Source organism: Colius striatus, chromosome 1, assembly GCF_028858725.1.
Source record: "Colius striatus isolate bColStr4 chromosome 1, bColStr4.1.hap1, whole genome shotgun sequence".
NCBI lineage: Eukaryota > Metazoa > Chordata > Aves > Coliiformes > Coliidae > Colius > Colius striatus.
Window position 1 is genome coordinate 198,436,535 of NC_084759.1, and position 18,594 is coordinate 198,455,128.

The 18,594-nt window shown below is 37.2% G+C and overlaps 1 protein-coding gene across 8 annotated transcripts in view; it reads right to left on the minus strand.

Annotated features, from left to right (window-relative positions):
- Nucleotides 1-18,594, minus strand: part of SEMA3D (semaphorin 3D) — a 141,637-nt gene that overhangs the window by 37,108 nt on the left and 85,935 nt on the right. For all 8 annotated transcript variants that reach the window (XM_062019784.1, XM_062019790.1, XM_062019802.1 and 5 more), the window contains exons 7-8: nucleotides 18,317-18,445; nucleotides 12,213-12,355 (exon numbers count right to left, since the gene is read on the minus strand). In XM_062019784.1, the coding sequence (XP_061875768.1) occupies nucleotides 12,213-12,355; nucleotides 18,317-18,445 (272 nt within the window). The remainder of the gene's footprint in view (nucleotides 1-12,212; nucleotides 12,356-18,316; nucleotides 18,446-18,594) is intronic.

The window sequence follows — 18,594 nt, forward strand, 5'->3', positions numbered from 1 at the left end:
AGGGAGGAAGCAAGCTGTAATGCGGCTGGAACAGAAAAATCACCCTTGTCTACCTCCTGCTCCTGTCTAGCTCCTGCTTATTTTAAATATATCAGTAGTTCCACTGACTTCCTAGACAGTAGTGTGAAGTGTGCTCAAAGGAAACAGTCTTAGCAGCACTACGTACTTTAAACGATAAGATTCCATTGGATTTGAGAGAAATTTGTTTTTTCTCAGTCTTGAGCCAGGTCACATTAACCATATTACTTGAATTTAAGAGACATTAGAATAAACATCCAGCAGGTGTGCCTTGCACGTCCAAAAGTTGCCAATAACACTGTACAGTTTGTAAAGAAGCAAGTGGAATTCAGTGACCAGCCGGTGCTCCATGATCTAGCAAGTCCTTCTGAAGCCAGAGACTCACAAATTTATGGTGCAGAAATGGAGAAATTGAACAGACTTTTCAAGGATTTTGACAGTTGCACATACACTGACATATCATTCAACATTCTCCTTCCTACTGCCATGGCTGAATCAAAATAAAATGTACATTTTACTGGCAAGATGTTTTTGTCTGTGGTTTTGGGATTTTTGGGGAGATTTTTTTTTTTAATTAATAGCCATATAATATTCTTTGTCATCTCTGAATAATGTCTTTGCTTTCCTAACATGTGCCCTGGATTCACTGACTGTGCAAGAATTGACAAAGGTTGTGGTGATTTTATCTACAGGCAGAATTAGAAGGTTCTGAAACTATCAATAATATAGGTATACCTCTGCCTCTGGATGTTCAAGTAGTAGTTGTCTTATTAAGCTCTGGATATCTCAGTTTTTTGAAGGAAGTGCATGCTTTCCTTCCAAAGAATACTTTTTTTTGTACATACTAGGTCAGTCTTTGACATGTCTTGAGGCTTCAGCTGCTGGAGAACATGCAACTATTCTTTCCTTCAGACATCGTTGGCATTAACTCCTTAGCTTTGCAACATATCTTCATATTCTGATGCAGTCCTTGGACCATCGTAGTTGATAATTGGCCTCTGAGAGGCTGAACAAAGGACATATTGACCCAAAATCTTTTGGAGATTGAACTGATACAGAAAAAAGAGTCTCTTCTGGGGAATAGATTATTTAATAATATCAGTGTGCAATGAATCACTGGTGTGCTCAAATGCTATGAGATGGTTGTGGAACATGACATTAATATAATAAGATATACATGCTAAGTAATCAGTGGCTTAGAAAAAACAGAAGAGAAAATCACCAAAGCAAAGGCCAGTCAGTAACGTAGATTAAAAAAATAAGGATTCAATAAAAAGTTACAGAATCTTAAAAAGATCAATGGACAAATTTATACCAAGCAAGGATTTGCCTCAACCTTGCTGGAAGTTTGTGGTAAACTGGATGCATTCAAATGATTGTGGACAAACGATACTAATACTGAAGACCAAAAATGGTAAATATTTCAGTGAGATGAGACAAGAAGACAAGATAAATTTAAATCCTGAGAGAAGGGGAAGCCAACATGAGCAAGCTATTCATTCCAAAAATATGCCTAATCTTCTTGTAACAGATGAGTAGCCACAAGTATCTGAAATCTTATCTCCCAAAATATCTCTTCTAAGCACACTGGATTAGCAGTGTTTACTATAAACTTCATTATAGTACAGATGAAGGCACTTAGGACTGCATATTTCTTTTTGAATTGCCAACTAGAGGATGGGCAGTTCAATCTGTCACCTGTTGAGGAAGTATTACCAAAAAATATCTCAATGATTTAAATACAGATATTATCTAGATAAATAGGGAAGTAATTCAATATTATTTTAATAAACCAGATAAGATTTTATTCTCCAGAAATCTTACCATTTCAACACTTTTCAATGAACTGTTTCTAAAACATAATTTGTTGTAGTGCAAGATCAGGCTTCTACCAAAATGTATGAACAATTCAAATATCTGATCTACAACTTGAATGAGTGCAGGCAAGTGTATGGTTTTCTAACATGCAGAAAGAATGCTGTTTAAATGTCACAATGTAAAATTTGTGAAGTAAATTAATGTGACATCTCCCTTCTTGGGAGATTTCCATGGAAATCTCAGTTTCCTGATCTGCAATTTATATATAACTGAGCAAAACCTGAATCTTCTAGTTAAAGACAAGTTTATCGTGAAAATAAATGCCATTGGAACAATTATTGCTCTATGAACAAGTGATATAAAAATCGACTTAAATAATTTCTGTTGTACCTCTTTTCTATTCTATTTTTAGACTTATATATTTTATAAACGTATCTTCATTAAAATGCCCAAATGTTAGTCTTGGAATCCAGTAGGCAGGAAAACAGATGGCAGCAGAGCTAAAGAACATCTGCATCTTTGGGGTTTTAAATCTCTTATTTGTTTGCAAGTAACAGTGACAAATTGAACATTAGAACAAAAAGTGCAGTTTTCTGAAAATCAATCAACATCAAAGATGTCAAACACTGTGATTCATAAAACTTTAAAGGCAGTAATTATCCTGAACTGTCTCTTAAATTTAAAAAAAAAAAAAAAGGGGTGGGGGAAAGACAAAAAGACAATGAATGGAATTTTTAGAAGCAGGTTATTAATTAGAGCCAGTGGCAAGATGTGCAAAAGGACCATCCAAAGTGAATTCCTGGCCTCAATAAAAGGAAGTGCCGGAGAACAGAGGTGAAAGTACTGAAAATGAAAAAGGCCTTGGAGCCTTTCTCTTGTGTTAAGCCTAGCTATGTTACAAAGCCACCAGAAACAAATGGCATACCCTGCAGCAAAGCCTCACATTATGAAGAAAAAAAAAGAAAAACAAAACCAAACCACCCTTCTAGCAGACTTTATAAACTGATAAACAGTCAGCAATCCTCTTTGGACTTCTGCCTTCAAATTCATAGTTCTGTTAACTCTGTTAACTCTGAACTAACACAGGAAAACAAAATTTCCTCCTTCTGGAATTCAAGTTCGAAATTATTTGTCCAAACTATACTGATGTCAGATGAAAGATTCCTCCCACGGTTTCAGCAAGCTATGGGTCAGATCCAAAAACATCAAGCAACACATGAAGTGTGACTTCAGAGAGAATAAAAATACATTTGCAATATAAACAAGAAAAATGAAGCACATACAGTTTTAGATCTTTGTTCTGCTACGGATACCTTGTGTAAACTTGGGAAAGTCAGTTTATCTCTGTGTCTGCAGTCCTCATCTGACAGCAAGAGTGGTGACTATGTTTAGCTATTCTGCTGTTTCTATGAGATTACATAACCTTTCATGGGGAAATCTTCTCATTATAGGACTGCATATTGCTTCATGTAAGACAGTACCAACCCCTCTGGACACTGCAGATATTGTTAACACATAGTACTTCTACTGCTTGAACTAGTTGATACAAAGATGAGGATTTAAGTGGGGCTCAGCCTCATGTACCACATGTTTACTCAAATTAGCATCCTTTGCCAAATATAGCTTGGCAGAGTGATGTAATTCTTCAGCCTACAGATTGTGCCTTGTAGCAGTAGCATTTGCACATAATCAGACATCTGAAATAAAGGTGCAAACATGCAGGGTTGCACATCCCCTCAATAAGAAAGTCTGGAACTCAGGTTTTCAACATAATGTAATGTATCATTCTAATATCTTTACAGATCTTATCAGATCATCAGAGTGCAGGCTGCATGTTTTTTATCTCCTCCAAAAGTACAATCAGAAGTTCCTCTAGATTTCTGTGCCTGGGACATTAAGCTTTCTTTTAGGCAATCTGTTTTCAGAGAATCCTTCTAGGATGACTTTCACATCTTCTTTGATAGTTCAGTCACAGAATCAAAGAATGACAGGGGCTGGAAGGGATTTCTAAAGATCAGCTAGTCCAACCTCCCTGCTCAGGCGGGTCCACCTAGACCAGGGCACACAGGAACATGCCTAGGTCGGTTTTAAAGACCTCCAGAGATGAGACTCCACACTCTCCCTGGGAAACTTGTGTCAGGACTCCCTCACCCTTACAGTAAAGAAATTTTTCCTTAAGTGGATCTTTTTGTGTTCTGGACACTACAGAAAAAAGTGATGGCCTCTGACATACACTTTTAAAATACCTTTATTAATGAGATTCCCCCCTCAGTCTCCTCTTTTCCAGGCTGAACAGTCACTGATCCTGCAGCTTTTCCTCATAAGGAAGATGCTCCAGTTCCCTGATCATCTTGGTGGCCCTGCACTGGATTTTATCCGGAAGTTTCCTGTTCTTCTTGAACTGGGAAGCCCAGAACTGGACACAGGACTCCAGATGAGGCCTCACCACAGCAGAGTAGAGGGGGAGAAGAACCTCCCTTGACCTGCTGGCCACACTCTTCTTGATGCATCCCAGGATGCCAGTGGCCTTCTTGGCTATGAGGGCACATTGCTGGCTCATATTTTGCTTCCTGTTCATCAGAACACTGAGTTCTCTCTCTGTAGAGCTGCTCTCGAGCAGGTCAATTGCCAGCCTCTACTGGTGAATGGGGCTGTTCCATCACAACTTGAAACAGAAAACTCCTAGTCTAGAGTGTAGATGTGCAAAACCCCAGACAGTTTTTTGGTCCCTGGGACTTGTCACTTTTGGATAGCTTTCTGAAATCATCATCTGTCATAGTCCAAAACTTAATGCAAAGTTTGTCCTGACTCCCTTTGTATTTTCCCCATCCTAAGACAGTCACTATCGGGCACTATGACTAAAGAGTCCTCATCATTACTGCAGTATATTTACTAATCTCATAACTGGTCACTACTCTGTACTGGCTGGCTTCATTCCCACACTATGGATCACACTGATTGGTGAAAAAAGAATTAGAGCGGTTAAATAGATCTATAGATGAAGACTATTGTAAATCTTCAGATGAAGATTATAGGGTGTGGATCAAATCACTCTTTGAGCTCTGTACATGTCCAAAGCTGACTGCACAACCAGGGTCAAATACAAATACCAATTCCAAACCAAACAGAAAACCTAACCATTTGTCTCAGCTTATGCCCTTGCCTATCTAGACACTGAGAATAGGAAAAAAAGGCAGAAATATCAATAGGAATCAGCATGCAGGAGTACTATTTCTACTGTCAAGCCTGCTTTTGGCTTCCTCGGCTGAAATAACTATACGTCCAATATGACTGAACCGGGGAAGCCTTTGGCACAACCAGAATCAAGATCAAGTAGCTCAACGTATGGCAAGATAACCCAGTGTCATCAGAAAGCTGACATGACACCTAGGGGAAGGATGCCATCTTGGTCATTCACACATTTCTAGGCATTAAGACAATGGGAAAGAGGGTCTATTATCATGATAACAGAAAAAATGACAAGACTGTAGGGAGGCCACATCTACTGGGGAAAAGCCTTCAGTTATAATTATGTTTAAGAGAAACTGTATTAGCTTTCAGTTCCTGCTCCTCAAGCAGATGTGTTGTTACTTCATTCAGAATGGCAATGTACTCATGTTAACCATGCATAACTGTTTGGTTCACTGTGGAAAATACTGATTTTTATTTTGGAAAGTATTTCAACGTCCCACCCAGAGGTTTCTACCAAATTATCTTTGGATGAGATCTAAACTGGAAAATATAAACATACAGTAATGAAAATTTCTGGACTGTTACTAAGGATACAATGAAAAAAGTAAAAGCCAGAAAACTGTCTCAGACAAAGACAGGGAGATGATAACAGCAAGTTTGAATGTGGTTGGAGACAACTGAAATAACAAAATTAAGCATCATTTTTTCACAAGGCTGATTCAGCAATCCTGCTAAGATTACTTCCAATAGGTTTGCTAGTATTAAGAACATTCCCCAAAACTGTTCAAAGAGTGATACAAAATAGACATACTCTCCTATATCCATCAATATGCTGTTTACTCCAAGTTCAATGGAAATTTAAGGTAAGCAAAGGGTGATGGCTGAACTAATAAAATATGTTTAGAAATTCTCAGGATAACCTACCTTAAATGTTGGGTATAATCTCTTGATGGTTTATTCTAGTATGTGTGATTTGCTTTTACCTGTCTCTCATCTAAAGTCTCATATATATTTTAAATATATAATACAATAGAAAGATATTAAAAGGATATAAAGAAAAGAAAAGACAAAAAAAGATAGAACAAACCTGTCAGGTTCTAAGATGCAACATTCTTGATCATGAATATACAAGCAAGACAAGTTACTAGCTGGATCATACGATTAATATCAAATATCAAACAGGGGATCATAATTTATTTGATTTGAATGTATCTGAATGTATTTGAGATCACCATAAAATATGCAGTGTGAGACGCAACACTGGAATGGGTTGGGAGAGGTTTCTTTCTGAACAAATAGTTCTGAATTTGCCATTTAGAATTTCACATTCTTAAATAAGAATTGAATTTAATATTCCAATCACCACAGTCAGTGAAAATACGTATTTCAAAGACTGATTTGCATTGAAGATGGAAAGAATCTTCCTCTAAAAAATAGTCATCTGCCTTTACTTATTGACATGAACGCTTGAAAATTACTTTCCTCGCTTGAACACATGCAAGTGTCTAAAGTCATAGACACAGTATTCACAACCACCAGTTGAGAGCTGGAAAAGCATGAGTCCAAAAGCAAAGAAAGTCAACATTTTAAGGAGACCTTTAGAATTCATCATCCTGAAACACACGCATTTACAACAATGTACTTAATCGACAACAGCAAAGCCTGAAATATAAATTGTGCTCTATTTTCATATTAAATGATAGGATAGCGATATTTTGTATTAAATAACAGAAAAAAACCCCAAGAAGTTAAACATATTTTATCACATCAGAAAACCTCCAAAATCAGAAAGTCAATATTTGCTACTCTTAGAGATATTTAAACATCTGAACCAAAGTCAGGGATGCTGGATTAAGCACAGGAACTGCAATGAACTCTGCAGGCTTCCCACTTCCAAGTAAGCAGGTTAATGACAGTGTCTTCTACAATGAGTCTTTCTGGCAACTATGATGATATTCAGAGGTTGTACAGCTGCATTTCCATAATATAGTTTTTAAAACTTGATCTTGACACTGCAATTTCTTTCTCATTTTCCCTGAGGCTCAGTAAAATTCAGTCACACCTCTTTATATATAAGCATAACTTAAATATTTCTGCTTCATCTGCAAATCATCATTTCCTCTCTGAAAAAAACCCCACCAATTATATTGTTGAAACACACCCATGAGGGGCAAAAATATACAAAACTTCCTATACTCATGCCTGTACCCCTGCCAATAACAAAAGTTGGACCAAAAGACCTAACAAAGCCTGATGTTATATCTCTCAATTTATCACAGTTAGAAACAGAGACTATATGGAACTGGCACATCTCCAATACATCAGCCCTTAAAATGAAATCATCTTGATGAACATCTGCTTTCCTACATAATTTGAAAACTTTCAAATGGTATATAATACTCAAATATCAAATTTGGAAGTCTCAGAGGAGTTGACTGCTGAAAGATCCACTGCTGCAAAGATGCTCAATGGGCAAACAAGGGCCTAAGTTTTCCTAGGAAGGACATTTTCAAAATGGTTTTAATCATTATCATTGAGAAATTAAAAAACAAACCCAAAACAACCACACAAAACAACACAAACACCAACAAAATCCATTAGCCATGGTTAGCATTGTGGCTAGGAAATATTATGGTGACAAAGATAGTATGTAAGCATGTAATATGCAGTAAGTTGAATCTTGTCTGGAATGAGTTTCCTTCAGAACTGGAAGCAGGATAGCTGCATGAGCATGGCTCTGAGCCCAGACTAATTGGCCCTGCTGAGAACATGTTAACATGGCTATTTCGTTTCCGGAACACAAGTTAATACGGTTGAATGGTAAAGCTAATGTGGACAACTCCAGTAGTTTTGGAGTTAGATCAATTATCTACACAGTGATGCATTACACAATATAGAAATACAAAGAATGTTAATGACCCAGTTATCCCAAGCCACGGTAAAGACATGGCTAGACTATTTCCAGAATAAGAAACTTTTACACACAAGTAGTTCAACAGCAGAGCCCACCAGAGACCCTGGGCTTGGAGTCACAGAGGAATCTCTCTCCTGCCATTCTGGGAGTACAAATTGCCTTAAAGCACCAGACGGGAGGCAAGGTCATAGCCTTGAACTCTGCTCGTGTTCATGGCTTTGGAAATAAATCACATTACCCAGAGGTGGAATGCAGGGTGTGTCCTGGGCTCTTGACTCAGGAGCTCTTAAAATGATTACATTCCAGTGTGTTTAGAAAGTACAGTTTAACCAAGAGGGCTGTGCCTAATTGCTATATTCTTGTCCCTAGGTACAGAGTGGTATATCTAGGGGTGGAAGGGCATACCAAAAAAAAAAGGACAAAGAGGTCACTTGTTCCTACCAGAACAAAGGCTGTTTCTGGATACTGAACACTTTGGGAAACATGGGAAGGTATCAGGGGCCAAAGTTTGATTTCTTGACAGCTGAAGTCTTGGAAATTAGTCTATAAGACTACATGCTGTAACTTTTGGAATACATCACCAAAACCATTAAAGAGAAGCTTGTAATACAGCAAATGCAAACCACTATAATAATAAACAGGTTTTTCATACTGCAGCAGAGACTACTGCTTTTTGCTAATTTCCACTCCATGCCAATAGAATGAGGTTGCAACTGTATAAAAAAAAACACCTTTCCTCCCTATCAGAACCTTTATATGGACTCCAATAAGGTGGGATTTCCATTTGTCACTTTATTTGAGCGGGGAAAATAGAAGGGAAACCTCGTTTTTTTTCCAGGGCTATATTTGTGCATATGTAAGGCTTTCTTTAAATAGAATTGCAATTCTGTCATTTTGTGGTGGATATGTATACAAAAATGTAGCTGACTCATCACCTGACTGCAGAGGGCACATTGTATGGATGCTGCAATTTGTTTTTTTAAAATCTGGTTCAGTGTGTAACAACTATGTTCTGTCTTGGGCTGATGTAAACTGGTTCATTGGTGTGAGTTTGAAGACAATGTAGCTGTAAAACTTATGTCTGTGTTTCTAAGAATATAAATATGTGGGTTCATGATCTTAAGAAGTTAAGTTTTAGTACGATCAGGTAACAAATATGTGTATCTGTGTTTCAAAAAACAAATAAATGTTGTTGGCTAACTTTGAAGATATTTTTTTCTTTTTACTTATGTTCTTACTTAAAAAGAAAGCAAATGACCAAACAATTGCACTTCATGTAAGTAGGAACATACGGTAAGTAGTATCAGGTATTACAGATAGGCTAATGATACTTTTTTTACCTCCTTCAAACCAAGAATAGGAAATGCCATTTGCCATGATAAATTACACAACTGGTTTTGAAAGTGAGTGTTGAAAGCACTTCCTCCCAGTTTGTACTGATATCCCCATGTGATATACAGAATGCAGATGACGAAAATCTAAATTAGTGTTATTTAGTGCCACAGCGCCTGCATTATTACAACTCATGCTCCGAGATGGTAAGTGCAGTCTTATGAACAGAACAAGTGACAGCTGTTTGACTCTGAGTGAGATGTTGCCAGCAAGAGTACTGTAATCTTCTGGGTCTGAGAGTAGCTGGGAAAAGAGAATGCTTTCCAAGAGAAGATTTTCCCTGAGGGGAAGAATCAGTGAGCCATTGAAAATTAGGCAAAGAATAGGCTGCATTGACTAACTTCTTATTAAAACCAAAGCCTATTCTAATTTCAGCATGTGTCTCTGACTTTAATGTACAAGAACCCTAAGGCAGACTAAGGTAGAAAGCAACTGAGTTCTAGTAGAACAAAATGGGTTTACACCAAGGAAATAATTTCAAAAGTTGTTACTCCTCCCATCCAGTGTTATTCTCTGCTTGGTAGGGAAAGGAGGCAAAGGCTTAACTTTATGCAGTACAGGTCACACTAATGAGACAGTGCAAGTAGAAATTGCTATATTATCAACTGTTTCAGCAAAACACATTGATCCCATATCAGAGAGAATTAAGCAGAGCATATGGTTCATATCAGGACACAGATCCAGACAGATCCAGAAGATTTTAATTGATAAACAGAAGAATCTATTTTAATGGTTTAATTTTTATTAAATACCCATAATTTTTCATTGTAATAATTTTTTTTTTATTTGCAGTTAATCAAGAGAAATGTACAGAAAAACAGGAGTCTGAATTTTCAAGAGAATTCTGCATTCATTGGGAAGTACTCAGTAAATAAAGATGACAGTGCAAAGCTAACATTAGTAATAATCAGCTTGTCAGTTTCCATTGTTTTCCTTTGACTATTAAAATTCAAAGCATTTTTCTCCTGTTAATATTATTACCCTACAAATTCAGTCTCATTTAAGGTACAATTATGCATGGTCATTAGGTTATCCTTACAACATATTAGATTTTATTAGGATATCTTAACTCCTTTTTTTCCTCTAGGTAAAACATGCTGGAGATCTCTAATATATCTTAGTTTACTATAATCTCTTATGTGCCTTGGCTAGTGCTTATGTGCTTGGCTTGAGAGTGTTGTCTACCAATTTCTCCTAATGTATTAAGTGCTTTCTCACAATCAGCAAATGCCATGTCTAGCAGCAAATCATATATGTTTGGGTTTCCATTCTGCCATTAATCACACTGCTGTGAAATACTCAACTAAAGATTATCCATTCTTTCGTCTGGCTAAAAACCTACTAGAGAACTGATTTATGAATGAGTTTTTTTGCTTTCTTAACATTTCAAGTCAAAGGCAGAAGTATGAAATATCTGTGGCCACTGAAATCTTGATAGGAGTTAGGAGTATGCTGGACTGCTGAGCAGCTGTAGATTTACATATTCATACACTTGTGTAGTCTGTTTTTCAGTGTGTGCTCATTAGTTGAATGGGTACTCTTAGATATATCTTACTACAAAACACAAACTCTTTCCTTGTTTACTAATTTTCATGCTTCTTAAGAAGATAATTTTCACTGCCAGCAGAGTTGCATTGCTCAGTAAATGCAATTAAAGGAAAGCTTCTGATCAAAGTATCACAGAAATGTACCTGTTGTGTGATTACTGTGAAGACATAGTTGATAACTAATTCATCGCTTGAGATAAACACTTGCTCAAAGCTTATATTTACTAATATGAAGTCTCGTTTTCCTGACTTTTACCAGCAAGTCCTAGGAGATTCACTGAAGACCTAAGCATGGGAGCACTTGAACTGCCTGCTTCTGTTCCTACAGCACTATGGGACAAAGGAGTGGATAAAGAGTATGTCTGAAACAGAATTCAATAGACTCTTCTGTTGTAGTGGGAAAAAGCCTTAGCAAAACCAGCAGGCTATTAAACAGCAAACTCTACACTGACTGCTGTCTTCATCTGGATTAATTCATTTTATTTCCTTACTACCATTTGAGGAGGTCTGTGCCCTTGACAGAGATGCTTCTTCAAAAGAAGTGCAGCTCATGAAAATCTCAGTCTGCATTATGAATACCATAGGAGAGGAAATCTTTTGTAAGGGGCAAAACTGAGAAAAATTAAAAAGAAAGTGAAGGAATCATTTAAAGCAGGTCAGGCACCAACCAAATGAAACTTTTTACACTCCAGCACATCCAGGACCCAGTTTCTCCTGGTCAACAGGTCAAGGACTGCACTCCTCCCCAGGGGAAGAAACCTTTGGGCAGATGTGGGTGTAGCTCAGAAATGATATACAGTTTTAGCCTCTCTTCACTCCAACTGATTATCAGGAATGTGCAGAAACAAATGACTGACCCCAGCATTCAGTAATGCCCAGGAATGATTTACCGATCTAGGCTGAAGGGATAGGCTTCTATGCTCCTTCCATCAGTAGACACCTTCCACCAGAACTCAAACACCTTGCCACTATGTACACATTGAGAAGCCTATCCTCATTGGAAACTTATGAAACAAAGCATGTCACTGTTCCATATCTGAAGGTCAATATATTATTGTTTGGACAAAGGATTATGATTTATATTAACTTTTTTTAAAAAGGTACACAATCCATATCAAGTCTGTATTTCAGATTAATAAATGTCACACAGCATTAGTAAACTATGGTCAGAAAAACTATTACAATGGTTCATTATTTCCTCTGATCTGAAGGGGAAAAGAGATTTCTCACAGAATGTTTATTTATTTATTTCTTTATAGAACTTAAATACTGAATTTAAATATAGAATTTAAATACTGAAATTAAATATTTTAAATATTTAAATACCTTACCTTACAAACTCTCCCAACACGGGAAAGGATTGTCTTGTCAGACGTGCCACTATCTTGAGATATTTCTCGGAAAAAGAAGTAGATCTTGTCATCATCAGGGTTATAGGTATCCGGGATGGGAAAAGTTCCAATGAATTTTGCTCCTGGAAGTTCCCAAAAAAAGGTTTTAAAAATCTGAAGTTTTAATATTTACTACTAATTGTCTGCTTCAATATCTGCATTTATGTAGCATCTTCAAGTGAAATAAAAATATCACTATACAGACAAGCAGTGGCAAACTCTTTACCAACTCTGAGTGAAAACCATCATAGATTCTGAAGTATTTGCTCTTAGTGTGATGTTTTTGTGTATATGTCTTACTACCACTTGAATAAATACACACTAGCTATCACTCTCTTTTTGGAAATAGGGCAACTGTCAGTATTGCCTGCAAAAATCTGCCTTAGTGCCCTTGATACCAATACCAAGCTAAGCAGATTTCCTGAAAATACATGGTAGAGTTTAAATTAATTACACATTGTGGCAGCTGAGTACAGAAATAAACTAGTGTTTACTAGAGATAACAAGGAATGGAAGAACATTTATTGATTCATAGGATTAAAAATTCAACATAAATGACAGCTTTCCCAAGTTAAGATTTTGCTACATATCTGTGCTTTAACAAATTTACAGACTATATCTACCAAATCCATTAAACTGTTGTGATGGAATTTCGAAGTTGGAAAACTAAATTCCACTACTGACTGGTCAATCTTAAGGACATAGTTCCTTGTTTTGCATGCAAACAGATTAGCTATATCAACTTAACGGTTTGTTTGGGTTATTTAAATCTGCTCTTTACAAGAAATGAACATCATCTTTTGCCTTGACATGTTCAGTGGTTATATTACTTCCAGGCTCTTCCAAAGCAGATTAGAGTGTCTATCTGTATCTTAAGAGACATATTTATTGGACCAGGAATTTAATACATGTCCTTCACTGTCCACCTCGGCTCCTTTGTCCATGATCTCCAGTCCTGCTATACCTGCTCACTAGTTGTGTTTTTTTGTTTTGGTTGTCTTTTCTTTAAACTTTGTACTACAATCACAAATTAAACTACTTCCAGAGGTCCTTGACTGAAACAGAGCAGGAAACAACACTGTCTTGTAGAAATGAAGCAGATACTTGGGGAAGTGATTTTTAAGACATTCCCCAATGTGCTACAATAGTTGAGCTCTTCTGAGTGTACTTGGATCAAAGATATTTTCCTTCAAACAGAAGTAGCTGTACAAATACAGTGTAAAGAGACCCTTGACTCTAAAATACATTCTTTAGGCAATAAAGTACACAGTCTTTCTACCCCATAACCAGGCAGACTGCAATAGAAAGCAGCAAGAAGGATGGAGTAGGACAGTAGAGCAAACAGAGCACACTGGCAACATGTGGGGACTACTATTATCAGCTTTTAATGTATCTTCATGCCTTCAGGCTTTTAATAATGATTGTTACTTTATATTAGCCTTGAGGAATTTTCACTGTGAACTCTACAGTACACACAGGACAAAAAGAGGGTCCTTGATTCAAAGGTTCACAATCAAAAGCTTCAGACAAAATGGGATCTGTTAAAGTGCTGAATGTGCACCTTCGTGACAGAAGAGTAAATTTATAGGTCAAAATAGCCACAGTGCTGCTTCCATTTTAAACCTTTCTGACATTAGAGAAAAGCATCGGTAGAAAAATGAAATGATGCAGGCATCAAGCTCTATAAATTTAAGATTTCAAAATGAGCCTAAAGAAAATACACAATTACCCTTCAGAGCCTGTAAGGCTACTTTGAAGATTAGATCTCTAGGTGTGAATAAATACACTTCCAGTATAGTTTCTTAAACATGCAGTTAGCGAAAGAGTCATTTAACAGGAAAACCTGTGAAATACCTCTATAGCATTCTTTTGAATTTCACATAGATTTTTATATTCTTAAATCCACATTCATAGAACAAAACTCTGAATATATGGTTTGGTTTTTTTAAAATTAAATTTCATTGCTTTACTTGGCAAGTCAAACACAAAAACAAATGTCTCAATACCAATTCCTGGAACAGACTTAGAAGAATCTCTAAGAAATTAAAGAAACACAAATATTTAATGATTTTAAATCACAATTGAAAACACTGGAGTTGAAAGTTAAATCCAAACATAAATACACTCTAAAAGATATGAAGACAATGAAACTGAAAACAATGTTATGAAAGGGATCATGATCTCAAAAGCACATTGTGTTCTGCAAGTGGCATTTTGTCTCATTTTTTGTAATCCATCCATACAACACAGAAAAGTGCATTTAAACCAACTGTGAATTAGGTTTTTTGATTCTTTGCATGGGAAATGAATTTTATGATGATGATTTTAAACCATTGTTTGTTTTCCCATACACACAGTGTACACCCCACTGCAGCCCCATCAACTGCTTCAATAGAAGGTTTTCCCACACATTAATTTTACAGATAGATTGTATGTAACCAAACAGGAGATTAAAGGCATCACATGCTCTGACAATACAAGGTACAATAAATTCAGGTGTTGCCTGTGCTTTTCTAAGCATGCTCTTGTGGTCTGGTGGGAAGAGCTGTTATACTTGGTTCTTCACTGCTGGTTTTGCTGGAATGATCCTGTTTGCTGTTGTTACCCCCCAGCTCTACATACACCAGCAGTAGTTTTAGTGTCACTGTGCATGCCTTAGTAAGACATATAGAAAAGCAAGACTCATTAGTCTCAGAAAGAGGACAGCAAATAAGCAGCAAATCCCAGAGTATAAGGAAATGAAAACACAACCCAAAACAGTTAGACGAGAGAAATATGAGGCCTGATAAAATACAAAGGATAGTGCACACCTCATTCACCTTTAACTGTCTAGAAACCAAGTTTCTAACTATATTCATCCAGGTGTCTCTCAGGGAGGGACACAAGGAAGAAAGTGATAATGAATAATCTTATTTTAAGTCAGATTACTACAATAGGTGGAGTGAGTCACCCTCTGGAAATGTCATCTCTCTTCGTAAATTACGGAAACAACCAAAACCGCTGAGCTCTGACAGGATAACTTTTGCCTTTTAGAACTAAGTGAGCTGAATCCCACCCAAAGTTCACAGGATATAAAGAAGTCATTGCCTGCAAGTCTTTGCCCTGGAAAAGACAACTAAACTACAATTAAAAAAAAAAAAAAAACCTGAGTGCAATTCAGGGAAGTACTCATTCCAACTCTGGCTTTAGCTTCCTACAAAGGAGGAAGGAATGTGCAGCTGTTCAGTGCATGCCTGCATGTAGGTCTCGGGTATCCCACCACAGGACACTCTCCTCTACCCACTGGGCTTGAGCAAAGCAGGCTTGGTTCCAATGGGTGGCTTTGTCATCCAGAATGGGGCCACCAGCCCCACACACCTCAGTCCCAGACCCGGTTGAGGCATCTCCGGTCAGTGGCTACAGGGGCGTCTGATTCTTCAGCTCTGTATGAGAAAGGCTGATGTCTGAGCAGAAGCAGCATCCCTTCTGTCTTCAGTGCCACCACGTGCAGGAGTATGAGCTTGTGTGAGCGTGAGTCATGGGAAAGATTAGCTGCCTTCCTCCCTTCCTCCTTTGTGGAACTGCTATTCAGTCATCGAGATTAAGACATGTCTTAATTAGTCAAGATAGAGATTCCCTGCAAGGAACTGGAAAGTATCCTACGCATTTTTCCCTCATGCTTTGCCTTTCCCTCCCCTCAGGAAAGGATAATCATGTTTTCAGAAACAGAATAAGACTAAACTTTAAAAATACAAAGGTGCATACAGCAAAACTTCCTCAGCCCTCTGGACAAAAAAAAAAAAAAGTTGCACATTTTATGCTTATCCTAAGTAAAACATGAGTCATGCCTGGAAATAATTTCTTTCTAATTGTACAATTATTCAAGTATGTACAACTTTTCCTGGAGGTCTAACACATGCTTGGTAAATGGGTGGTAGATTTAGGGAAGAGGGGATTTAGGTGAGATGGGAGTTTTAAACCTGAAATCAAGTAAATATTTTCTTTGTACCCATGTTGGCTCAAAGTACAAATGTAAGTAACTGGGAACGTTACACAATAAACTAGAATCACACTGGCTGCCCTATGGCATATTGCAGAAATGATCCCATCATTTAGAGCTGCACTCAAAATTTTCTCCAACCTTAAAAGGACTGCTTGAAAATATTAAAAGCACTTAGTTTATGTCTATGCCTCTTAGTATAACACTGCATGGATTGTGTATATGAAATCTTAGACAGAGTGTGACTGTAGTTTTTTATATGGCTGGAAACAAAGAAAACCTGAAGAACATATAGGGTCTTCAGTGTTTATATAGTGTAGGGTAATTTTTACGTCGCAGTCTAGCACACTAAAGCTGTTTTTCAAACCCAGACATAGTAATATATAATTCTCCTTAGAAATGTTCAAAAACACAGATGCTTTAAGTGAAAGAAGAATAAAACAGGAATAAGAACTAAAATAAAGACAGCAGGCACTCCCTTCCTAACCTTCAAACTAAGACACATGAACAGTTCTCAAATCTGTAGTTTATTCTGTGTTCTTGTACTGTACCCTCTCTTCAAATTGCTCATGAAAAAACTTTAATAGGCTGAAGAAATGTTTGGAAACGGATATTTTAGTTGTAAGTTCTTTTGGGCTGGGAACTCAACCCTGTAATGCTCATCAATGTGAATCTGTACTAATGATAACACCAGATGCTCCTCAGGATCAAACTGGAGTAAATCTTTCTTTTTAGGATATTATAACATCCCTTAGGAAACTGGCTGCCCCATCATTTTTCCATGCTGAGCATCAGCAAGTCACCAGTGGCATAAGTGTTATTCAGTTGCACAGTTAGAGAACTGCCTGCTGGAATGACCTATCCTGGCCTACATTATAGCTCATTTTTGGCCCACATTGCACAAGGGATAGGAGACAGGAGAGGTGGGACAAGAAAGGTTTTGAGCACTGGAGATAAAAATTAAATAGGTCAGTAGAGTCAGATGTGAGACTTTTTATAACTGTCTGAAGGATTGTTCCTATTTGGAAAGGTAACATGACTTTAAGTATCTTCTCCTTTCATTATCATCTAACAGCATTAATCCTGAGGTTATAGAGTTACACTGAGACAGAAATGTAAGGCAACAGCTTAAAAGAAGAGAGAGAAAGGGCAGAAAAAGATTAAAAAATTAAAATGAATTTCCTCTTGTTGTGGTCTCAAAGAGTAAAGAGGTACAATTTTCCCTTTCAGAACTTGTCTTCTGGGAAGACGACCATGTGGTCAGCAGGCCCTGGCCTAACAATACATCCATAATAGTTACGCAGGCATCCTGAATCAGGGCCAGTGTTGCCACATCTTTAAAGACAGTTGATGCCTAAAAGGGAGATGCTTTAATTGAGCAGGGTTAGCTTGTAAGTGAAGTTTTCCATGTTACTCCGTGTGTGGTTTGAGACTGGCTGGGCGTAAAGGCAGGCAGTTTTTTGGAGGGTTTACTAGCTCAGAATGTTTTCTAACAGGCAAGAAAAAGCAGTGTTTTGCTTGGGAAGCTATTTTAGGGTGCCCTTAGTGGTTTTTAAATGATCCTCACAGCAACAAAGAGTATTTTTCCCCCCTCCAAAAAAGGAAAAGAAAAAGGGAAAATAAAAAACACAAACTCCTACCTAAAACTGTGGAATTTCTAGTCTGTCATTTCAATTTGCTATAGGGAACAGATTTTAACAAAGAGATTGGAAAAAGAAGTTTTAAAAAAATCACTCCAACAAGACTGGAAATAGAGGTATTTAAGTCATGATATTGTTCCAATTACAGGACTATATACAGATGTACAGATCAAAAATGGAAAGAATGATCAGGTCTTACGCATCTATTCTTTCTTTAATTAGCATTTTCATCTCAGTGACTTTTCTCAGGTGCATTATTTTTTCACTGAGGCTTTTTTTTAAAAAAAGCCTACTTAATCCAAAGATATCATGATATAATATCTATATTTATAGTTAGTGGACATATATTTATACAAGAAAAGGGATATTAACTTCAGAGAGGCAGTGACAATGCAAATGACAAGAGCATATGTTAGGGATCTTACCAGTAAGCCAGTAATGTTCAGAAATGTCAGTTCTGATGTAATGGTGGTCATGAGAAGGGCCCAGAGAACGTGTTAGAGCTGTGTCTTTGCCAAGGAAATCAGAAGCTGTTCCAGCATAAAGATACTCATCTGCAAATGAAAAAGGAATAAGGTTTCTACAGGTGTGGAGTAAACAAAATTAAAACTATTTGTGTTCTGCTGTGTGAACACCACCTGTGTTTAATTGGTCTGTGAACTAATTTAAAGCTTTAAAGTATTATTGGTCACTGTTTTAATGG